This window comes from Physcomitrium patens, chromosome 2 (assembly GCF_059467195.1).
Source record: "Physcomitrium patens ecotype Gransden chromosome 2, ASM5946719v1, whole genome shotgun sequence".
Taxonomy (NCBI): Eukaryota; Viridiplantae; Streptophyta; class Bryopsida; order Funariales; family Funariaceae; genus Physcomitrium; species Physcomitrium patens.
Genome location: NC_143411.1, coordinates 11,451,999 through 11,477,350, shown reverse-complemented (window position 1 = coordinate 11,477,350; position 25,352 = coordinate 11,451,999). Strand labels below are relative to the sequence as shown.

The window sequence follows — 25,352 nt, the reverse complement described above, 5'->3', positions numbered from 1 at the left end:
TTTCCACTTGAAATCTAATAAAAAATATTCAGTGGACCAGATCTCTAGAGGCATATACTTTTAATTGCACACTATTGATTTTTATCTACTGAGTTTGATTAAAATTTTGATTCAAAAACAGCTTGAAAGTTTGAAGACTGCTAATACTTATTGGTAACATTAAAAATCACCAAGTAAATACAATCAAACATCTTGGCCATAGGAATGGATATAAACGTGTTTAAAAACTCAAACATTCTGCAAATAAAAACAATTCAAAAGATAAAAGGTGCATAGTGACTATTAATTTGGCTGTCAATCATAAAAAATATTTACTCTCATCACTCTCAAAATCCAGACATCGGGAGGCTTTTATTTTTACTATTTCATTAATTTCTGATTAGACAGCATTCATTCATAATTAAAAAAGAAGAAAGGAGCAGAGTTGTGATGAAAACATTCATATAACAGGTATCAAAATCAAGGGTTTGTGCCTGTACTGCTGTGACTTTGCCAAAGCTGTATCAACATTTGCAACCCCCACCCCCCTTGACTGAGTCCATTATTCCCCCCTATATTATCATCAAGAGCCCTCTAATTCCATTCAAACCTTGTTCAACTAACCAGCAACCCCATTGCACCAAATCCTGAGACCGGTCTCTCATCCCCTTTTTGCGGGCCATGCCTAAGTTCTCACCCTGAGTTCTCACCCTGAGTTCTCACCCGGAGTCTCCATACGGTTCCATTGGGAACAGCCCACGTTCCCGACCCTACCGCGGCCGCGCGGTAAGGCGCGGCGGTGACAACGAGCACGGCCGCTGGGTCCGCCGATGGGTTGGTGAGCTGTTTAGCGGAGTTGTAGTAGATTCGGCAATTCAGGAACTCTCCACTCTCTCCCCACCGATGCCCAGAACCGACTTATCTTCTTCACCATGAAAGTCCACTTTCTTCTCATCGTCGAGGAAGGAGTGCGAGGTGGCGTTCTCCTCATTCGGGTCTTTCTCGGCCCATATTTCACTGGAGACTTCGGCCTTTGGATCTTGATGCTCCGGAGACTTGCACTTGCCCACCTCGGAGTTGCCTGCAAGTGCGCACGTAATGCAATGAAACAACAGTAGCTGACACACGCATTAACCCCTACAAACTTGATGCGTTTCTGTGACGGAACTGGTTTGGGCGGATGTTTTCCGAGTAGAACTTATCGACCGGGTGGCTGATTGCGTGCACTGATTGCTTACCGTTGGTTGTCGACTGCTTGAAAAGTTCCTCACTCTTGTCGCGGATAGCTTCACCTGCCTCCTTCTCCTCCTTTGCTTCAAATTGCAACTGGGTTGTTGCTTCCCCGATCGATTGCCCTGACTCTACGGCGTCTCGGAATGGCTCCTGGGAGTCGTCTAGGTTTGAGGCTGATTCCGCCTTCGTGTTCTGGACATACTGAAGCCAGAAACAGCAAAAGTTAAGCTCATCCTAACAAAATCCTTGCTCCAGCTGCCACATCGTCACCTTCAGTGCATTCTCATGACGATGTATACGTAACCGTGCATTCACATTTTTGTCACAGCCTGTCACAAATGTCTTAGGGTCTGAACTTCTCATTACGTTAGCCGGCACTTGAGAGTTAACCAGGAATCACTTCTTCCAACTTAAACAACGAGATAGCTAAACGACAACAACATATGAAAATGGTGGAGAAGTTCATGCCTCAGATTTTTCAGAGGATCCTTCGGGTTTGGCCCATGCGTAACGTGCGCCATTCTGTCCAGCTCTATTCTCACTCTTCAAACCCCAAATTCTAATGGCACTGACAGAACCAAGAAATTTGCTAGCACTCGGCGTCCCATGAAGCGAGCAACTGGCATCCCCAAACGGAGCTGCAGCTGGAACCCATCTTGCGCCGAAATCCGCAACGCTAACTTTCCCCTTTTGTGAGAAGTGAGTGTTTTTGGGGCCTGCCACAACGCTGAACATGTGCCCAGTTTGCGGTGCATGGAGTAGCTTCATGCTGTGAACTTTCTCCTGTCTGCACACCGATAATTTTGTTGTCATTACTCTAGGCTTTCGTCCACAGAATGGGATGGGGTGCTGGAGGTTCTGCCCTAACTTGAGGAACGGATCGTCGTGATCAATTTACCCCAAAACTAAACCCTCAACGATCGACTCTAAAAGTATGGTGATGTGTGTTAGAACCTTGTGAAAGCCTTTACTATACTATGACAAATCAAAAGAATTGTGTGAATAATCTCCCACAACAAGATGCACGCCTTACCTACGATCTGCGATTATTCAAATTCAACAAACTTCTTAACCTATTCTCCCAGGTAGGAAATTGTCGATGGAGCTTCACACGGAAAGGGTTTCAACACACACGCAGATCCGGTAGCGGTAGCAGCAAACTCATCTGAGGTCAATCTTTGTCCCAAAACAACAATGTTACAACTTATGAAACCATCAACAGAAAATTCAACCCAAAAGTAGGAAATCACAGGCGCGACCAAAGATGCACAGAACTAAAGTATGTCTCTCGCATATTCATGATAACTTAAATGTTGGAAACAATTCACGAGCCCCCGCGGTTTTTGTTTGAGTAATCGGCTAGACGAGGAAGCAAAGCGACAAATGTCATGGCCACTGTGTACTATCGCCAAGTGGCCATGCACCACCTTCGTCACTGGCGTCTGGAAGTCAGGAAGAGGATGGTCCCGGTTGTAAAATATTCGTCGAAACCCAGAAATCAATTCGTCACCTGTTAGGTTCCGAAATCAGGGTATCAATCCCAGACTTTACACTTGCGCTGTGATGCTTCAGTGAGCAGTTTGAAGACTTCTCTCTTTTAGCGAATGCTTCTATTAGACTACTCCAAATCTGGCTGATCTAACTGACAGCTTTTTTCTATCTGGTGAAGCTACATGAAGCTATCCACTACTGGTTTTAATTTTTAATTTTTTAATTTTTTAAATTTTATCGTAGGATGTTTCAAGTTGGCGACTGCAATGCTAAAGGTGGCAGCACGATTTGATAGGTGGGTGGTCTGATAGAGTCCCTGAATGAGAGACCATGGCAGATCCTCCAGTCCGAAGTCAACAGTGGCGGTCTTTCGTCGAAGTGTTATCTCCGTGGGTTCCATTAGGGTTGATGGGTATCCAGTCGTGGGGTGTTGTGAGTTGCTGCTGGACCGACATTTCGGGACTGGTAGTGATCTCCAGGGGCGATAACATAGTGCTGACATATCACTGATTGCATCCGATCACGTGCAATGTACACGAGGAAGAGACGATGAGCAAGTTTTAGTCAGCTACAGTGAGAGGTGTCGGCTGATTGCAGGAACTGAAGTTTTTGTTAACATTTTCATCAATGCGCTTCGAAGATGGGAGTTAGTTTTAGAAGCTAGATGCGAGGAGGATTCAGATATGACAGCGGATGTAGAGGATTTGCAATGGTGAGGAGGGGGACATGAACACAAGCATTTTTTCCCCGCTTCAACTTTGATCTTTTCAGCTGTGGTGGCCAGATCTCCTTTGTGCTATGTTAGGCCAGGGGAGAATCGATGCAGTGAACACCTAGATCAAGCTTCTCCAGCTGAAACTAGCAGCGTAAGCTTCGTCACTGTGAACTTCAGACCTCTGCTTTTTCTGGAAGATAGTTTTCGTTCCATTCCGTGAGGTTCAGATCGCCGCTTTCAGACAAGGATTAGATATAATCTTTATTACTCAACTAGCCTTATTAACTTCGGTTAAGAAATCTGTGAAATGCTGGGGTTAATTTATTCACGTGTTCTATCAAACTGGTCCCTAAGGTCGGACTCTTTGGCGTTGCTGACACCTAGTCGAATGTTGTGCAGATGTGAATTATTACCTTATAGGGTTCACTGGTTGAATCTTAGCTTTACAGCTAGCACAAATATGTGGTAGCGCAACTTTCTTTGCACGATTATCAAATTGCGGTAATCATCTTTCTCTCTCAGTAAAGTTTACAGGGATTGATTCTCCTTGCACCACATCTACATAATCATCAATTCGGCATTGCAATTGTTCATCGTTTTCAGTCTTGTCTTCAAATTTGGTTACATATGGTTGAGTTGAATGCTCTGCAGTTCGACATGGATTCACAACCAAGGACGTGTGTGCCCCGAATGGATCGGTGGCTGGGCCTCTCTTCCAACATGGTCATTATGGTGAGGAACAAAAAAGAAAAAAAAGAAGTAAATTAGAGGATCTTTCACCTCGAAATTCATTCCTCAGAAGAAACAAACGCGTGCAGCGTGAGATTTTGGGCTTGGTAACAAGTGAACTTGTTGATTGGTTTACAATTTTGGGTCTGTAATTAAACTGCTTCATGCGTTTTCGACTACAGGCTTGTGGGGGCCTCACGTACACGTATGCAGTTTATAGTGGACACCTGAAAGATGTTCTTCACTACACACAAGAGCAAACGGACGATGTAGGTGCCGCAAAGGACTTTGGATCTGTTCTAGGTCTATTCTCGGGATTCTTTTACAACTATTACCCTCCTTGGGTCACCGTTTTCATCGGCTCCTTTTTTCACTTATTTGGTTACAGCATGGTATGGTTCTAATTCTTTGCAAATGCTAGTCACGAATCTTTTATTTTCTTTTAGTTGGTGCCTGCTGCCAAACATGCTCCCATTTTGTTTCTTTTGGAATAAGAGAGTGCAGGGCGGAGGCGATTCTTGTTTTGAATCGGTGTCTTGGTAGAATGTTAACTGTCGGTATATGCTTCAAACGTATAACTATTCTGGTTTGCATATTAACTCTGTCCACACAAGAAAGACTTTCACATTTTGTTATTTCAATCGAACATTGCGTCAAAAGATGAAGTATGTGTGTTCAGGTTTGGATGACCCTCATTGGAGCTGTGGCACCGTCATTTTGGCTTGTAAGTGTCGGCTTCCGGAGTCTTGATTTTTGTTTGCGCTTGTGTTGAGTTGATATAGAACAGAGGATTTCAATATGCAACAATTTTGGTTCCTTTTCCAACAGTATGGATATGATTCACTTCAGTTCATGGTGACCAGAAATTTCAAACCAATCAACACATATTAGATGTGTCGTTCATGGAAGGGAGTGAAGGCACTTGGTTTTAAGTTCGAAAACTAACCAAGAAATGGTGCATGTTGGTTTGGGAAGGTAGCTGTGTATCTATTTCACTCTCGGTAATGGTGGGGACATTTACGTAGATACTGCTTGCATCATAACAACGTAAGCATCCTCCTCATCGCTGTTGGCAATTTGCCAATTTGTTGAGTCTCAGACGAATGTTATCGCAAGCTTTAGGGAAATTAATGATTCTGTATCGGAGCTTTGAGGCTAATCACCTCGCATTTTCAGGATATAAAGCAAGTTCTACTTGAGGCACAACAGCAACCAGGTTGGACTTTATGTGCCATTGAAATATTGAAGACATAATGGAAATTAATAATAGTCAACCTGTTTGTTGCATCAGAACGATTAGCTATTTCTGAATACTTCGTCTCCTCACGGTTATGGCCACTGTTGCTGTTTGGATGTGTTAATCTTTTCCCCTATTCTTTTCCAGCTCATCTAATAGTTTGTGTACTTGTACAGCTTGGAAAGCTTTGGTGACCACCGAGGGACAGCTATGGGCATCCTGAAAGCACAAGTGGGATTGAGTGGCGCCATGTTCGTCCTGGTATATCTCCTCTAAGAGAAAGTATTGGATTGCCTTACATAGATTAATCACGGTTCTAATGTTTTGTTTACTGTCACCAGAGACTCGAACTTCTTGCTTTTATTTTTATATTTCTCTTTTCCTTTTTTTCAGTAATCGTCCATGTGTGTAGTTGCGTATCAGTTTTCATGCCTACCTTGTAGCGAAAATTCCTGGATTTCACCAGATGGTATCACTTGGAATATGTCTGGTGCATTACCTTGCTGTGAACATCGGTGGTTATCTAACTCATGTATCGCACCCAGATTTATGAGGTATTTATGGCGCCAGATGTCGACCGGTTTCTCCTGTTAGTTGCTCTTGCGCCATCAATTGCTGGCTTTGCTCTTGCATATCTAACCAGACCTTTTCCTTCTGAGGGTCATGTTCAAGATGCTGAGGATGTCAAGCAACGATTTCATCTCACTTACGTAAGTATACAACACCTCGATTCATCCAGATGTCCTAGTTTCTGAAGTCTTTCCTCGGTGTAATCACTTTGGGTAGATTCAAGTTATTCAATAAAATGCTGATCCTTTTTCTGGGTGCAGGGGCTGCTGATTTTTCTCGGAATCTTTCTCATGCTCGTCATCTTTATCAAGGTAAAACTCGAATCTAATCACGTTAAGTGGTTTGTTTTTATTAAGGCGGGCCATGGTGCACACAATCAAGATACAAATTTCTTGTTTGTCGTATATTGTGAGGGGTAAAGTTCAGTCCTAGCAATTGACTTGAGACAGATTTAACTGGTATTGTTTGAAGCCATGTAAGGATGCTCCTTGAATTTCTGACAAACTCTGCGATTGCAGGCTCTTTTACAACCGGGAACACCGCTACTTGCGTTCTTCTTGACGATCATGCTTGGTCTCGCTTCGATTATGTTCATTGTTCCGGTGAGGATTCTTTTCTAGCTCAAGTTTGTAACCCGTATAAAACCTCTGTATTAATGTCAATCATTTCGAGACTACTATATCAGGATGATTATTTGTATGCAAGTTGTGTGAAAGTTTTTTTTCGGAAACAACTGTGCTTAATTACCCTTGAAATAATGTTTTGCGATGATAGCTTATACGAAGACCAGTGGATTTGATATCCTTGTACATAAGCTGGAACCATAGTGATGATGTTGAGGAAGGAATCAGTCTCAAAGAGTTATCAAGACGAGGGTCCATGTACAAGAACAAGTCTTTCCAACCTGAGCCTGACGATATCTACGAGGGGGAGGAGTTGGCCGCTTTAAAAAGCTCATCTGATGTGGAAAGTGATGATGACATTGTGGTCTCTAAGCGTAACAAAATGGAAGCTCTCCGCACAGAGAAACTTCATGAAGCCTCGTTAGCGACAAGCTTGCTTGGCATTGATTTCTGGTGGGAGCCTTTGACCCAAAGAATCTCTACTACGCATGAATTGCAACGTTTTTTTAAAATCTTCCCGAATTGATTACAGAATTCAGGCTTGAGCCTAGAAATATGATCATCAGTCATGGGAGCTTGTTGACCAGTGTCTGCATGAGTGCTTCAGGTTGATAACGTTGGTGGTCACTGTTGGCGGCGGCACTGGCCTGACCATCATCAACAACTTTGCTCAGGTCATTATTTAAATTACAGTCCTTAAAACCGTTCTTGTCGCAGGTATCTTTTGCAAACTGAAACAACTATCATGTCAACAAATATCATAAATGCTGATGCTTCAGTAACTTCTTTTCTTTTCTTTTTCACAGATTGGACAGGCACTAGGAGAAACCGAAGTGGTCGTATACGTGGGGCTCATCAGCATTTGGAGCTGTTTTGGCCGCCTACTGGGAGGGTACGTTCATGGTCATATCATCGTCATCCTCAAGGAAGTCTCCTCCTTGTGACATTTGTATAATGGTGAATTTCCTTGTCCATTTGTTGAAATACCTACAATGAGTTCTTCATATGACTTGGTCACCATTGTATGTCAATGCAGCTACGGTTCAGATCTTCTTTTAGAAAGAGGGTATCCACGCCCAGTTTGTTTGCTCATGGCGCAATTCCTAATGAGCACTTGCTGCCTTCTTCTCTCCACAGGACGTGAGTTCAAACATGCTTCCATTTTCAAGCCCATAATTCTCTCCTCAGTCTCTCCATGTTGTACATTTCATTCTGTGCCAATTTGTTGATACAAGTGTACTGTATCTAGATAGGTTAGCTTCTTATGTTCGCTGTTTGACACTCAACGTTTTGGGTACGCAGGAGTATCATTCCTCTACGTCGGATCCTGTATGGTAGGCATGGCGTATGGTTCCCATTGGAGCATCCAACCTCCTATACTCGCTGAAGTGTTTGGCCTTCAGCATTTTGCGACTTTATACAAGATTAATTCACTGGGTGCTCCACTGGGGGCCTATTTCCTGTCCGCTAAGATCGTTGGTGTTCTATACGACAAAGAAGCCGCTGTCTACAGAAGCCACTCACCGATCCCAGTTGCAGAGAACACATGCATGGGCACCCGGTGCTTCGGCTCCTCCCTCCTTGTTCTCGCCTTATTGTGCGCTCTGAGTGCCACACTCACCTTGTGGTTCACGATGCGCACTCGCCCATTTTATAAACACCGCCAACCCTCCTCTTCACTAAGAGAAGCAAATCCAGGTTGATCAAGTCCAATTACTCTCAGGAAACCTCGATTCGGTTGCATTCAAGTATTGGTTCATTAACATTTTGCTTTAGCATAGCGCATGAGAAACTGCACTAGTATGTGCGTCTCTTTGAGCAGATCCATTTGTTTCAAAATAATACCAACATTATAGCTTCAAATATATAGCTTAATACAATTGCTTTTGATTTTTTTCTTATTTTTTTCTTTTCTGTTCGAATGAGAGTTGATTTTCTTCAACTGGGAGACCCAGTCTACTGGGCTTGCTTTCACCACTATAATTCTCAGCATGTCAGATATCGTGAAATTTGTCAGCACTGTTGTAGTGGAGTATAATTTTCCACTTGTGGGTATTGTGTGTGTGTTTGAGTGTGTGCCTTTGTTCTCTGGAAGGCTTGTGATGCGTGATTGGATTCTTCTTAACTTCACAATATTAATGTGGTATTGCTCATCGACGTGGATCTCCTAGATCCATGACTTAGCTGCTGCTACGAGTAGCACAAAAGTTTGGCTCAATGGGTGCAATGCTGATGAACTTGTGAAGCAATGAAAACCTTAGCTTCAGATTACAATGTGTGACAGCTTACTTGATTTTCTGTGGAGGTAACTTACACAACTGACCCTTCTGCTTAGTTAAGGACTCGTCTTGTGATTTGATGCTATTGTTTATATTTATGAAGTTTTGAAAGATTCTTAATATCCCAATTTGATAATTTCATTATAGACCATTAACTTTGATGATAATAAAGACATTCAATTAAATTGTTATAGTCATAGTTGCTATAATAATGGTAATAATGAATTTTTTGGGATATTTTCAACAACCATTATAATTGGTTGTATAATTATTACATCATATTTAGGCACAAATTTATAATTGTATAGAATTAGAAATGAAGTGGTGCAAATGAAAGAAAAACTATAAATAAAAAAAAATTCTATATTAGAAGATAAAATGTAGATGAAATAGAAACAACCAGCATTAAGTTTTTCAAATAAATAAATACATAATCTAAAAAAATTATAATAAATTATTGGAAGAATTATTTTAAAGTATAAAAATAATATGTATACAACAGTTTAGTTATTATTTTATCATAATAAAATATAAATCATATTAAAATCTTTTCAAAATAAGATTTCTATTTATAATTTTAGAAATTAAAATTCAAAATAAAATTTATTTTAAACATATATTTTTAGTAATCAATTTTAATACTTTTTACTTAAGATTAATATTTTCATTTAGTTTTTAATATAAATATATAATAATAAACAACCATTTTGTGTAAACATGTGGAATATGATGGAGAATTTTTATATGTTTTGTCATTGCATGAAAAATTGGATTTTGTGCTAGTTTGATTACATCTTGATTGTCACAGTATACATTTATGATGTTTGTAATAAAATATTTTAATTCAAAAACTATTTCTTTATTTTTGCAATGAAGAAGAATGCTTGTAACATTCTTAATCCATAATTTACAAAGAAGTCTCTATAGTAAAACTATCTCATGTACACCATCACTCAGAGCTGAATATTTGGATGTTGAAGATCTTGAAATGGTCAATTGTTATTTACTTTGCCAACTCATTGATCCTCTTCTTAATGTAAAAATATACATTTCCATAGATTGATATTTGATTAAATATGATCTCCAATCAACATTTGTATATCATTTAGCTAAACAATCATGTTTCTTTTGATCAAAGATCCTATAATTCAAAGTATGCTTGATATATTGTAAAATATGTTTAGCTACTTCTAAGTAAACTTCTTAAGCTTGAAACATAAAACTACTCATTTTGCTGACTACATAAGAAATATCTAGTCTTATAAAATATTAATTTATCGATTAACTGATAGAAATATGTAACATTGCATAGAATAGAATTGATGTAATTAACTAAAATAAATTCTTTTGGTAATGATATTATTTTACAAGTTTGCATTTCTTCAAGCTAAATTAATTCATGATGGTAGAAACCATGTTTGTAGTGCACATTGCATTTTGACATCCATTATACACATGCCTTTAATATACACTTTTGTCATTAATACTATAATTTAAATAAATTATAATCTAAATTATTAAAATAATATACAAACCTCTATTTTTATATAAATCATCTTTAGCAGATTACATTTATAAATTAGAATATATTTTTTATCCACTTATCAATAAATACGAAAAAAAAGTCACTTTTGTAGGACATGTATAAATATTATGTTTAATACATCTGTAGTTTTTGCAAAGATGTATTGTTGTTGCTGCTTCAATAATTTCAAACTATGAGGGAGAGCATTATGTTGATGTCTCAACATGCATCTCACTTCTTGATATGTTCCTTGCTCCATGTGGCCTTTCTTTTGGACAACTTATTCTCCACTTTTCTAACCTTATAGTAATTGTTGCAAGCTCTAATAATAGATCACACACTTTCTCTTATTGGTGGAAAAGTATTTGATTAAATATAAATTAACAAAATCATAGATATGGAAAAAAACTTCAAAAGAAAGTTAAATTTATAGTAATATTGTAATTAATAATTTAAAATTATTTACCAAATAATATTAATGATAAAAATCTATAATTATCAAAACACCACCATTTCTTAGTAAACTTCAAATATGATGCTTATATGGAAGATTAAATGTGTTTGTAATTGTCTTTGTATAGGAAGAATTTTTTATCATTGATTATTGCTCTTGAATATTTATATTGTTCAAAAACAAGATTAAGAGCATATAGAGAAATATATTTTACAATATTGGTAAAAAAAACCAATATTGTATTGATGAGATACACAAGTTTATTTTGAATTTTCTTAAGCATTGATTTCTCTTGTTGAATTTTTAAAAAAATAAAAGAGAGAAATTTACACTTCTTAAATGTCTTTGGTAGATACTTTTAAATATGTTTTCAAATTTGAATGTTGACCTTCTACTTGTGATGTAGTAATAGTTCCAATATGAAGGAAATTATTTGTCCATGCTTTAACAAATCGTTTTTTGTATGGTATCCAAATATTTTGTAAGTATACAACAACTACATGAGTAATAATAAAAATATACTTGTTGCAAAGATTAGACCATTTCAGATCAAAAAGCTCTTGAAAAAGAATACTAAATACAATCGTCTAATCTATAAGAAATGAAGACCATCATATTTTTGTCTTGCTTGAGAAATACTTCTTATAATTTTCTAACACATTTTTTTTTTTTTAAATATGCCAAATGAAAAGTAAGATATTTGAAGTGAAAAATATTAGTCTAATGATATTTATTAATGAAAAATATTTTTCATCACCAATGCTTACAAGTTAAATATCTCTATGTAATTGAAGAAATTGGATTAATGTCCAACAAAAAAAAAGTTTTGTTTCATTTTGGAGAAAAACAATAGTAATGATAAAAGAGGTATTAAAACTTGTGATTTCCACAATATTCAACATAGGCATTTTAAATCTATTTGTTTTGTATGTATAATTGATAAAGATAGAAGAAATGTACCTTTTTGTAAGTCCAACTTAATTGAAATGTGCAAAAAATAGAAAAGTTACATCATTGTCTTTATCACATTGATAAATAAAGTGATATTTAGCAATATGTAAAGTTTTATAAAACATAGATTAGGTGAACAACCAACAAGTGCAATATGATGGAATCTTTGCCACTCATTATAAATAGTACAAGGAATAACTTTGCTATTAAAATCACTCTCTTATGAGACAATAACAACATTTTTAGGTGGAATTCTTGTAGCAAATAATTGTGATATTTTTTTCTTTGTTGGTTGCAAACACCAAGTAAATAAATGATATGAAAGAAAAGAAAGAAGTCAATGAATATGAAAAGTATTTCAAACTGTCAAGTGCTATTGTGTACTACCCTACAATTGACTTTCACTATTTTATTGACAAATATGATTATTTGGTTCATAATAAATTCTTCTTCTATTACACTTAAAATCAATGCAATCCTTGTTAGAGCAATGTTTGCAAACAACATATCCTTGACTATATCAAATGTATCTATATTATCTTTCATCTCTTTTATACTTTCAAATTTTTTAATAGTAGCTATTGATGAATATTGTTACCAATCATATTTTCATGATTGTATAGATTATATTTATAAAAAAACCGTGATTTTATTAATCCAAACACAAATAATAGATTTTATGATGAAGAAGATTTAAACAATCCTTGTGTTGATTAGTGATGATGGATGGATTAATTTAATAAAAGATTAATTTTATTCAACATTTTTTTTATATATAATACTAATATAAAACTATTTTTTATAAACATTGTAATCATTGTTATATTATAGTCAAAATATATTTTTTTATTATAAAATATCTTTTCATTAGTCAAAAACATATGTTATTAAAATATATCCTCCATATATAACATATATTCCTAATCTAAGCCAATGGTGGCTAGAATTAAGGCTTACTACCATGCCATCAAAGATAGGGAGACAAGCCTCATTATCAATAGATAAGCAGAGGGTAGGATGACATAGGGGGAGTAGATAATGGGCAGATATTTTTGAATAGAGTTGAAATTGTGCAAGCAAAGGCAATAGATATTGGTTAACTAGGACAAGGATATATATTAAAAATTAAACTCAGTGTGATCTGACATTATATTCACTTGTCTTAATAAAGAATACATATGCTTTAAGTAATATGTAAACTCAATGAAAATAAACTAACATGTTGGTCCATCAAGCACATACTCAAAACTATTTGTTGAATGAAATCCTAATAGGAAGGATAAATAATTATATTACTTGCTCAAAACTTAAATCTGAGTGGATAAATGTTAGATGAATAATGCCAAAATCTCTTCTCAAATTTGGTCTAGAATGAGAATATTAGTAGTGTCTATTCAACCAACAAGCAATTATTCTACTTTTTATTCTTGCTTATTCTTGTAGCCACTTAAGTATTCAAATTATCATTTTTATTAGTGATTAGTATAGAAAAAAAGATGTCTTGAAGGTGCAAGTATTTGTTTTTTAGATATAGTGATCGAGGTTACATCTTCTTTCTTTTGATTTAGTGATAATGAGCTAGCTATTAATTGATCTTGTATTGTTCATGTTATTGTACCAAGAGAAGTACTAAGCAATCTATGTTGCCTCTTCTATACATCTACTTAGTGATTAATAGTGATTTATTGGAAATGTATATTTAACAGATATCAATAGAATGATGTTGATTGTATTATTACTATCAAATCAATGAGTATCTTGTACTATAAGAAGGCTTCAAAATCACTGAAGGACTTTCACAGCAAGAAAGATGGGTACGACTATCTAATCAACTTAATCAAATTGCTTGAGCATATGGATTTTTTATTAGAAGTGACTAAGGCACTTCATATCATTAACAGAGTACTAATAGTAGTGGATTGTAAGGAGAGAGTATGCATACAAATGAAGATAATACAAGCGATTCAATGGTCAAATGGTCTTGGCACTCTAATGCAAAGATGGCTCAATGGTATCAGTGCAACATTGGTAGTTTTTTAGTAGAACCAAGATCCTTTTAGAGGCCCAAGTTTGATACTCATTGATAACAATGCATTGATCAAAGGTTGATTACAAGATTGATATATTTATATATTTTTTGTTTGTTTATTTTATTTTATTTTATTTTTTGTTAAATTTTAATAGCATGACATGTACTACCTACATGACTAAAGAGTTGCTGCATGTAATGCCATTCATCATTGTAGCAAAAAATGATGTATAAGAATATATATATATATATATATATAGAAGGGCATGAGGGCTGTAATCACTCACGTGCATAATTGTTTGCTATTGATCATAGTCCTACTCCATGCAGATTGTTTAGAATATGGCAACATGAGTCTAGAAAAAAATAGATGAATATATATATTTTTTATTTTTTTAATTTAATTTTTTTATTAATATACTAAAATATCTTCTTAATTAGAAATTTTTATTTTATAAGAATTTATAATGGAAAATGACATGAATAATAATAACAAATTGCCAAAGATATGAAATAAATAATAAATTAAAAAATTACAAGGCATTACAATAATTAGATTATTAATACTCCAATAGTAGAATACAATAAATAAAATTTTATTATATATATATATATATATATATATATATATGATTCAATTCAACAAAGATAATTATTGTAAGTAGTTCAAATTCAATACAACACAATAATTTTGTCAGTAAATTTGCTAATTATTAATTAATATTAATATAGAATATTTAGATTTTTTCTTCTAATATTCTTTTTCAAATGAAATGATGATGAATTTCAATAACCTTAGTTTTAGTGTCAAACATAGGATTTTATACAAGTTTAATAGTACCTAGGTTGTCACAATATATGTCAATATTATTTGTATTTGGATAATTTAGATTAGAGATAACAAAACTTTGCTAGTTGATTGAACCACCTTCCATGGTGAATATAAATGTACCAATTGACCTTCAAGTTTCTATACAAGAATCCCAATTTATATCTATGAATTCAATTGGAGTGCAAAAAACTTCTTTTTGATAGTATATGCCATAGTTCATTGTCTGTTTGATATAATGTAAACTATCTTTTGTTGCTTTCAAGTGTATTTCTTCTAGTTTAGACATAACTTTTTTAACTTTACCAACTACATATGTAATGTCTAATATAGTAATAGTAAGAAATATAATTTTTAATTAGTTAAAAAAATATTATTGCATCATACATAATTAAATTGTTGTTAGCAAATATTAATCCTTCTAATAGTGGTGTATGAAAATTTATAATCTAATATTCCAAATTTCTTCAAAATATCCTTTGCATATTTTATTTGGTGGTTAATTTTTTTATATTTTTTTTATTTTTTTGATGTTTTCACAAAATCTACTTCTAAATATCTTTGAATAATGCCAAGATCAACTATGTCAAAAGTATTTTTAAGATATTATTTGAACTAAGCTATAATCTTTGTATCACTTCTATTAATAAATAAGTCATCAATATATAACATGAGAATAATAGTATTACCATCCTTGTGTATATAATATAAGTTTGCATCAAAGTTACTTTTACTCATATTAATATCTTTGAGAATACAATCAATTCTCTCATACCAAACTTTAGGTGATTGTTTCAGCCTATGGATAGATTTGTTGAATTTACACACTAGTCTTTCATTACTAGCTAAAATAAATCCATTTGATTGATGCATATATTCTTCTTCTTTGAGTATGCCTTTTAAGAAATATTGTTTTGACATCTATATGATATATACTTCAATTATTAGTAGTTGTTAAAGCTACAGTTGTTCAAATAGTTGACCATTTAATAGCATGAAGAAAGGTTTTTGTGAAATTGATACCTTTCGTTTATTTAAATCTTCTTACAACTAATTTAGTCTTCATTTTGCATGGTTGGTTGGTTGTAGCTAAGTTTTAACTCGAAGACCTACTTTAATGATATGGGATATTATTTTTTCAGGTAATTCTTTCAATGTTCAAGTTTTATTCTTAGTAATAAAATCCATTTCTTCTTCTATTACTCTTCTCTAACCTGCATCATTATAGGTTTGAGTAAAATTAATGTTTTCTCCTTGAATGTTCAATTCTTTATTTTATGTTGTGTTTGAACTTTTTAAATCCAAGTGGCATATATTATAATCTTTTGTGGATACATAAATGTGGTAATCATTTAATTATATGATGGTTTTTTTAGGTCTTATAGATCTTCTTATAAGAAAATTTGTCTCAATAAAAAATAAAAAAATAAAAACTATATTTATCAATATAAGCTCAATTTAATATTTCTTTTGATAGAATATTAATCATTGATTCATTTTATTGAATATTTTTTGTTGATTCAATGAATGTCTGTCTATTAAAAAATGACTTAATAATATTTTTTTGTATTATTAAATAATATATTTTGATTAATTAACAAATAAATATTTCTTTTTGATATTGAAATTAAGATATATTGATTTTTAGGTCAATTTTTTTTTTGTCAAAAGAAACATCTTTAGAAATAATCATCTTATATCTAAGAATGGCATAACATCAATACACATCACTATTTTTGTTATATTCAATGAATAAAGTAGATAAATCTTTTGAATCCAATCTATTCTTGTACATTGAAGAAATATAGTAATAAGCTATATGTATTTTTGTTCCATTCATGATCCTTCTAATTTTTTCTAAGCTTAATTTTTTTTTTTTTTTTTTTTTTTTTTTTTTTTTTTTGCTAAACTACTCCATAGGAGACAATAAGCTATTGTGAGATCTTTTCTAATCCCTTCTTATTTACAAAAATTTAAGAATTTATTTAATAGATATTCTCCTCCATGATCTATTCTAAGTATTTGATTATATTGCTTGGTTTTTCTACTAATTTCTTAAATTCTTTGAACTTATCAATTGTTTCTAATTTTTCTTATAAGAAATATTACTAAGTCTTTTATATGTAGTCATCAATAAAAGTAAAAATAAATATTTTTTATTTTCTTTATTTTTCTCAATAGATATATTTCTTTGTCCAAGTATATGAAAAGTCTATCTTCTAGTTGTTTTAATATTAGAAATAATTTAACTCTTTAATTTCTTAAAGTAACTATTTGTTTCTAATTACATGTGAGTTGGCTCCAAAATCTAAGAACTATGTATTGTCAAAGTCAAATGCATTAAAATGTGCATTCATAGTAGCTTGTGGTTCAAGTATACCAATAATATGAAAAATAATAGACTCTCATATTATAGAGGTGATAATACAGCAAGCTCTAATACAATCTTATGTAGTAGAAACCATTGTACATGTATTGACCTGAACTTGACTTATTGTAGCAAAGTGTGTAAGTGCAATTGTGGCATTTGAAGATGTTGAGGACTCTTTAATATTATCAATATGCAATGTGGTTGTTTCTATTAACCTCCACAAGTTTTCTTGTATTAGAACCATTTGAACTTTGAAGCTCTATAACATATAGTTCAAAGTTCCTTCCAACTTCATAGAATTTGTCATGTCTCTCACAAGTGGATCCATGTTTCTATACTCCAAATGTATGAATACAAGAAAGAATAAATAATATAGAAAGAAGAAAAATCTTTCTTTACTCTCCTTGAATGACTCTCCCTATTTAAGTTGCAAAAGACGAACTCTACAATATTCTCTCAATATACTAGCTTTGATACCATATTAGAAATCAAACTCAATGCACTCTAGAACTATATTAACTTGTCTTAATAAAGAATACATACGCTTTAAGTAATATGTGAACTGAATGACAAATAAACCAACATGTTCATCCGTTACTCATGGAAGCCTTTCTATCAACGGTTCAGCTCTGCAATTCTCAGTTGGGTAAATTGATGCTGAACACGACCGCAACCAACAAAAGGTACTGGAATTTTGGGTCAGGAGTTTGTGCGTAAGACCTGACCTTTTGGTTCCAACCTGATAGAACAAGCTGCCCAAAATCAACCCTATTACCCACGTAAAGATAAAGCGTACGAGGTTGTAATCCTGACTGCGCCAGTACGTGATAAATTGCTTCCACAAGATGGTCTTGAGCTGGTTGAAATAATTTTGCGAGTACTGCGTTTTGAAGCACAAATCTTTTGAACCTGGTAATGGAGTTTTGAGCTCCTCTACAAGTTGCACGTTGTGGCTGCATGTCAGTCCACCCATCTCACATCAATCTCAAAATTCCAGCCTCGCATCACTACACGCTTCGATCATTAGAAAGAGTAGCTGAACGTGTCTGGAAGGATACAAATTTGGCTCACTGGTAGAGGTAAGATGTCAAGTAAAGCTCCGCGAAGTCCACTGAGTTGATCCTCAATTCTGTTCGTCACTTCCAGCATCCACGTAGCTGGGTTGTACCCTTCTTTGATTTTGGTAACTCCAGGGATAGCCTATCAAGTACAGCACGACCAAACATAATATATCATCCCCGTGCACCTTATTGCTACATTACCATATGCATAAATACGTGAAACCGAAGTATTAACTAAGGGTGCATCTCGATCATGAAAGAGAGATTCAATCCCTTGACATACCTGGAAGTATTCGATAAGCTTCTCAGAATTGTGTCCCAATGGCCCGTTATAAATCACCCGTCCTCCACGCTTCAGAAGAAGCAACTCATCAAAAGCTTCGAAGATGTCAATGCTGGGTTGATGGATGGTGCACACAACAGTCCTCCCCTGTCCAAAGTGTTACGCACAGTGCGCATCACAATGGCAGCGGCTCAAGCGTCGAGGCCCACTGGTAGGCTCATCCATGAAGATGATGGAAGGATTTGCCACCAACTCCACCGCAATGGTAAGTCGTTTCCTTTGCTCTTTCGACAACCCGGAAGTCCCAGGCAACCCCACCAATGCATGCTCGATAAGGCTCAGCTCCACAAGCTCCATCACTTAGTCCACAAATTTCAGCTTGTCTTCATCGGAGATGCCGGGGTCTAGACGAAGCCAAACAGAGTACACAAGGGACTCGCGCACGTCGAGTTGAGGGAGTGGATGTCATTCTGCTCGCAGTATCCCGAAATCCTGGCAAATGTTTCCTGCACTTTGGGATACCCAGAGATTCTAATGTCGCCTTCTACGTATCCACTAGTTTTTCTCCCTGCCAAGACGTCCATGAGAGTCGTCTTCCCGGCTCTACTCACACCCACTAAAGCTGTCAGCACACCAGGTCTGAAGGAGCCTGTAATGTTGCTGAGCAGCTTCAACTTCGTCTCTTTCACACCTTCATGCTTCATTTCAGGGGGCATGTCGACGTAGTAATTAATACATTTAAAGGAGATCGACAAGGGCTCGAAGGGAAGGACCATGCCCCTCGCCGCTTGGGGCACTACCATGTTCCTGTTGCTGTTACTTGAACACCGACTTCGACTCAGCTGTCCTTCTCGTTTCGAGGTTGTCTTCTGCGGCCGCACTGCAGCTCTTCGTGATGTAGAACGGTATTCTAGTGAAGATTCTGTATCAAGGGAGGTTCCTGCTTTGGCTGCTTCCTTCATTGCTAGATCCTCTTCCGACATAATCGCTTGCGGCATTCCGGTAGCTGATTTTCATGGCCAATACGTCGTTGTTCGCATCGATGTACTTGATCAAACGACTAATCTATGAAGCCAGCTTTGGAAAAAGATCAGCTCACTCATAATAAATTAGACTCAAAGTTCGGATCTGAATAAGTGTAACATTACCAGGCATGAATCCAAGTGAAATGGTGAAGCCAATGTTATAGATGATCGTCAGCCCCACAAGCACGCCGACACGGATCCAATACCAGTAATCTTGCGGATGCTGACCACGGGCCTATCAGAGCGGCCACTCCCACAGTCTGGTTCATGCCAGGTGCTGGCTTTAATCCAAACACGTAGACATGGTGTTAAGCATTTTTCTGCTTTGGAAATAAACTGTGCAGAAAAAATTAGTAGAGGGGACTCAACTAAAGATCCTTACGTGTTGCCAGCGTTCACCGCGAAGCTCATTGACACTGATTGCCTGCTGAGAGTAAGACACAGGGGAGCTCCAGTAGGCCCAGATCCACCAGCCAGGGATGTCGGAGCGTCGGATGAGGAAGCCACCCCACATGAAGGAGACAAGGATGATGACGAAGCCCAGACTGTTGGCCAAGATCATGGTGCGACACACGCCGGCAAAGAAGCGAAACATTCCGCAGGCCATTTGCTCCACCATGAAGAGCAGAAGCATTTGCTTGAAAAATCGACTGACTTCGGTCGAGTATCCTGTAACTTAGTATGTCATGCCCACCCAGACTACGGACTGGAGTATTGAGCCCGGGATGCTCAGCAGCAGGGCGGAGAGGGAAAAGACCACCCCGGAATGAACAGAAGATCACGTTGCTTGATGATCGCTGGGACGCGAGCGATTGTGATTGCAAGCTCCCCAAATCCACCGAACATGATAGACACTATTGCGTAAAATGCTGCACTCAAGTATACCGACGCATCATCAATGGTGTTGTGTTCTAATCTTTTCCAGAAGAACACTGTCATTGAGATGAAAGCTGCCACCACCACCTGCGTGGTTTTGAAGATTGTGACGATGGAGTTGCGTTTGAAGAGGAGAACCTCCTTGTCGAAGTTCGCCTTGAAGAGCTCAGTTCTTGAAATGGCGTATTTCTTTTTCGCCAATGCTGCACAATGACTTTTCTTTTTCGGAAATGGCACAGAGAGCTCCTGCATCATTGAGGCACCGACGTGGAAGTCCTTGAACAGTTCGGCAAACTCGCGTACTGGGATATAGCGATATGGACGATGCTTGGCGGCCCAATACTGTTCTTGATCCTTTGGCGAGGTTACTTCCTTCAAGAAATCGGCAATGACCTTGCGTTCCGAACACTGGAAGCCACAGGACTCGACGAGGCTTATGGCACGCACACAGGATCCGTGCTAAACACATTGCCCCGCTGACAGAAGAATGATGTCGTCGAAGAGGTCGAAGGTTTTCGGTGCAGGCTGAAGGAGAGAGGTCACAACCGTGCTGTCTAAGGTGTGGCAGAATTGGCCTAAAGTTCTCACAATGTTGAATGTCGTAGAGCTGTCCAGCCCTGTTGAAATCTCATCCATGAAAAGTGCGGTACATGGCCCAACGAACATCGCACCTGTATCATGCACCAATTCAATGCCGATTAAAGCCACAACACGATTCAACTTGCGGTCAACTGGCTGAGCAATCAGTTCAAACATCCATAATGTGGAGAATGAAATGGTAATCCTTGCCTGTTGTCACTCTCTTCTTTTGACCGCCCGAAACCCCACGCCGCATATCATCTCCAACCAATGTGTCCGCGCACACATCCAACCCCAAAAGCTGAAACGTTGATAGAAAGGCTTCCATGAGTAAACACCAAATGCTGCTGAATCTATGTATGCACTCAAAAATATCCTGCTCGAAGCTTAAATATTAGAACGTAGAGCTCAATGTAGGCTCACCCTCAATGTGTAATCTGTCCCAACGTTCTGGTAGTGCCCTTAAAATGCTGCATCAGAGCATGCATTTATCAAATGGAGAATGTAGTGAATTAAACACATTGGACTACACATAGAATCTGTCGGTTCTTTTTGCAATGAGACTCAGAATCATGCCAACTCAAGAAATTCGATTTACATGAAGCAAAGGCAACCGACCTTCATGAAGACATCTACATCTGCTTCAGGGTAGATTCCAGCCTCCTTCTCCTTGATAGTGACCTCCAAAAGCTCTGTAGATAAAACACAAACCATAGAAACGTACTTCTAGTGAAACACAGTGAAGATAGAAAACCATCAGAGTCGTAATCAGAATCACACATAATTGCATTCTGAAGAACTCGATGAGAAAATGTTTGCAATTTTCAACCACAATGGAATAGCTAACTCAACGTAACGGGTACCAGTACCCTGACATTTAGCAGAAAAGTTCAATGTTTCTCGGACAGTCATTTCACCAACGTGAAGATCGCGCTGGCTGATGTATGCTGCTGTACGTTGCGGCACAAACTCGTCATGGGTATAGCCATTCAGTGTCACCATTCCCTGGACGCGCGAGCTCTTGGGAAGCCTTCCTGCTAGCGCCAGGGGGACCCAGCAGCAGAGTCATCCTGTGCACCATCACAAATAACCTCATCTTGTGAATTTGGCTATTAAGTTGCTTTATGGACGTTATTCAAGAAACTCAGTACCTTCTACGATCCAAAGTTGGCGCGAGCTGTGATACCTTCCAGGCTTGACCAAACCATTCACATTCTCCAAAATTGACAGTTTAGCTTTCTTGGTGACCGAGAGGTGAAGCTTGTCCAAAACCGTCTGCAATGCGAAGCATATGCAGTCACTATAACCATGGACACAAATCATTCTGACAACAGTCGACGTCTCAAGGGATGATTTCCAATTACGCTCGTTGAAATATTGGAGAGCTGGTGCTGCGAATAACTTCGTTAGAACTATTATCACACTAGCTTCTCATGTTTGGAATGTGAGACGGAGCTAGTACCTCGACGAAGTTCAACTGTTTAACACATATAATTGCAAGACAAACATGTCATAATTTTCTAATTGAATGAAAGTCTGTTTGATTGTGTATATATATATATATATATATATACATATAAATTTACAATAAATATAAATTAGCATCCTCAAAATATGCAACAACACTTCAAAAATTATAACAGTTTAATTTTGAATTAGGAATACGTTTATGTAACTATTTATAATATTCATTTTTAATTATAAAGTAATAACGAATCACCAATTGTAGTAAAATCCATGAAGGAATTTGTAACTATATTATAAAACAACAATGTAACTTGTATATAAAAAAATATAAGCTAAAACAATAAATTCACTTAAAATTTTCACAATAAGATTACATTGTCTTCTTTCTTTTCTTTTTTGTTTTACATTTGTTTCTTTGTTTGTTTTTTTATCATTAAACCAAAAGCATAAACATTGATCTCAATATCAAATGTTATAACTTGTCTGATGAAGATACTCTTTTATTTCTAATATATAGTAATGAAAAAAAAAATCAAAGAATATATAAATATTTGCTACAAGAAAATATTATTAAACGTATAATATTGCACCGAATCCGATGAATGAAAATATACGAACGACGACCTCAAAATTGGGATGAGAACTCAAGCACATCCATCGCATTTGTGGTGCTACTCAGGTACCAATCTCGGAAGCTTCCTCTGCCGTACCTACCAGGCTCTTCTTAGGGGTGGACTTCAACAAAGGCTGATGCCACGAGGGCCCAGTGGTCGGTCCCACGTGGAGGTAGCCGGCCAGCCTGTCCAGCACTGCCGTCCACTTTGCTGACGGTGCGGTCCACGTCGCATACACCTGGCAGCCTACGTGGCCATGGGGAATATCTCTTGGGATCGCCACGGTGGACTATGCTACCAAAAGTTACTTCTCACATTTTGGAGGGTAAAAGGAAAATCCATGTAGAGCAAATGATTAAATACTATTTTCAATATTTACCTCATAACTTTATCCATTTGTGTCTCCCCCTTGTTAAAATTTATCTTTCTTGTGCACTCCCAACTTACCATGGCCCAAATCTGGTTCAGGTAAATTGGCTTTGGATGGGAATTCAAAGATGTAATCTTCTTTTATATAAAACATCTAAGGGGAGATAAACATGCATCTTTAAATTAGGGCTTTTTCCAAAAAAAACCTTAATTTTCCTAGAATAAGCTTAGCAAGATGCCTTAAAATAAGGTCCTAACGATATTCTTTCACGTGATTAGGAGAGACATCACATAATGTGATCCGTGCAAAGGAATACCAATTTGTAGTCATAATAGTCATATTGAGGTATGCAAGTCAAATTCATCACAATAAAAGAATTACAAATCCCTTAGTAATCCTTTATGGAGACAAAGTTTAGCCTTGCACTGAATCCACAAGCTGAGAATACTAACCAAGTTCTATCAATCTGGTGCTTATTCTGTAAGAAGCTCGGCCATGAAGAGATCAATCTCATAAGACGTAAGCGAATGTGAATGATGAATGTAAAAACATTTTCAATTCTTTTTCACATAAACAACATTATAGCGCATATGAAGTTGCAGTACACCAAAGAATAGGCAAAGTACAACTCTCTTCCAATTGCCTCAAAGAAGTAGTTTTTTTACCAAGTAAATTTCAAAAATATCCTTATAACTTATTTTGAGATTAAAAAGGCATGCACGTTCATAATGAATCAAGACATTGTGGACATAATTACTAGTAATATGTTGTTCAATATGAATAATAAGAAATCCTTGTTAACTCATGAACTAGCATTATCAATTTTTAAGTTGTTCATAAATGCAAACAACAATTAAGTTGGTCTTGGTGGAGAGCAAGATTTCAACCTCAAAGCATAGAAGGTGGAGATTAATTCTTTGCAATTGTTTTGCTTTATAATCAATTTTATGTCAAGAAGAGCCTCATTTTAAATAGAAGCATGTCTTGTAGATGTTATAAAGATTGTGTCACATATAGGTTGCTTAAATAGGTGTAATGATAATCATGCAACTTTATTTGTAAGGGTAGTTTGTATTGTGAATTCATAGAAAATCATCAAGTTCCTCTACATGCAAATGATATTTTTGCTTAATCTTAACATCAATTCAAAGTAAGGCAGTTCTCACCTTGATTTTTGAATTCAATTCAAGTATCAATTGAAGTTGCACAACCCCCACCTTCTTGCCATTTTGTTTTTTGATCGTAAGACAACTAAAGTAAACTTTGCGATGGGTGCAAAGCTTTTGGATGTTGTTGCTTAAAAATAGATGACAAAACTAATTGAAATTAGTATGGATGGCAAATGAATGATGATTGGATAGATTTCTAGCATTGCGACGAGGATGGCTAAGGCAGTTGGTGATGGGATTGTTTTACTGAGGTGTGCTCTCTAACAACTTGACCTCATAATTAAAGCCAAGTATGTCAAGTTGTATGATGACCAATTTTTCAACATCTTAATCGACTTCATGTTAGTAGTACAACCTCATTGGAAGGATGGATTGTACATGTCTAAAATTCATAGACATGTTGTAACATGCTATAGATAGTTAGAACCATGGAAGTTTCTATAATTGGGACTAGGTTAACACACCAGGTAGGATCCAATATGGAACATTCTACAAAGAATTTAGGATAGTTATTTAGGTAGGACTTACTGTAGAACCTTCTAGAAAAGGAATTTAAGGTGGTAATCTAAGTAGGGCCTACTACCTAAGAACATTCTAGAAAGTCTAGGATAATAGTACAAGGAATAAATAGGACTAACTAGGGCCTTTTGGGGCATTTAGCCTAGTATGGCTTTAAACCTTTTTTCTTAGTAAAATTTGGTTTTGTATCCTTCTTTTTAATTTTCTTTTGTTCTATTTTGATTTGCTCAATTTTTTCTTTCATGTTATGTTTTGTTTAATTTTGTTTATTTTTATTCTAGTTTTTTTTATCTTATTTTGTGATGAGGCTTTATGTTACTATAGATTAGAAGGATCTTGGATTTTTGAGGTAGTCTGGTCATATTTCATTGGTA

At 36.1% G+C, this 25,352-nt stretch overlaps 2 protein-coding genes and 1 pseudogene across 3 annotated transcripts; 1 reads left to right on the top strand and 2 right to left on the bottom strand.

Annotated features, from left to right (window-relative positions):
* Window positions 1–424: 424 nt before the first annotated feature.
* Window positions 425–2,603, bottom strand: LOC112292840 (uncharacterized). The gene is made up of 4 exons (XM_024541725.3): window positions 2,246–2,603; window positions 1,681–1,999; window positions 1,218–1,413; window positions 425–1,060 (listed from the first exon to the last, which is right to left on the bottom strand). The coding sequence occupies exons 2-4, from the start codon at window positions 1,978–1,980 to the stop codon at window positions 855–857; spliced, it is 702 nt and encodes a 233-aa protein (XP_024397493.1). The 5' UTR covers window positions 1,981–1,999; window positions 2,246–2,603; the 3' UTR covers window positions 425–854.
* A 233-nt stretch (window positions 2,604–2,836) lies between these two features.
* On the top strand, window positions 2,837–8,478 carry LOC112292834 (uncharacterized). The gene is made up of 15 exons (XM_024541700.3): window positions 2,837–3,569; window positions 3,818–3,919; window positions 4,070–4,150; window positions 4,330–4,539; window positions 4,827–4,871; window positions 5,127–5,194; window positions 5,561–5,645; window positions 5,930–6,094; window positions 6,215–6,265; window positions 6,473–6,556; window positions 6,729–7,030; window positions 7,185–7,251; window positions 7,384–7,469; window positions 7,614–7,717; window positions 7,880–8,478. Exons 3-15 carry the CDS (start codon window positions 4,076–4,078, stop codon window positions 8,278–8,280), a joined length of 1,743 nt encoding a protein of 580 aa, XP_024397468.1. The 5' UTR covers window positions 2,837–3,569; window positions 3,818–3,919; window positions 4,070–4,075; the 3' UTR covers window positions 8,281–8,478.
* An 8,073-nt stretch (window positions 8,479–16,551) lies between these two features.
* LOC112276580 (ABC transporter G family member 29-like) lies at window positions 16,552–20,929 on the bottom strand (annotated as a pseudogene). The gene is made up of 2 exons (XR_016500250.1): window positions 18,360–20,929; window positions 16,552–18,215 (listed from the first exon to the last, which is right to left on the bottom strand). The product of XR_016500250.1 is annotated as an ABC transporter G family member 29-like (transcript).
* Between the last annotated feature and the right edge of the window lie 4,423 nt (window positions 20,930–25,352).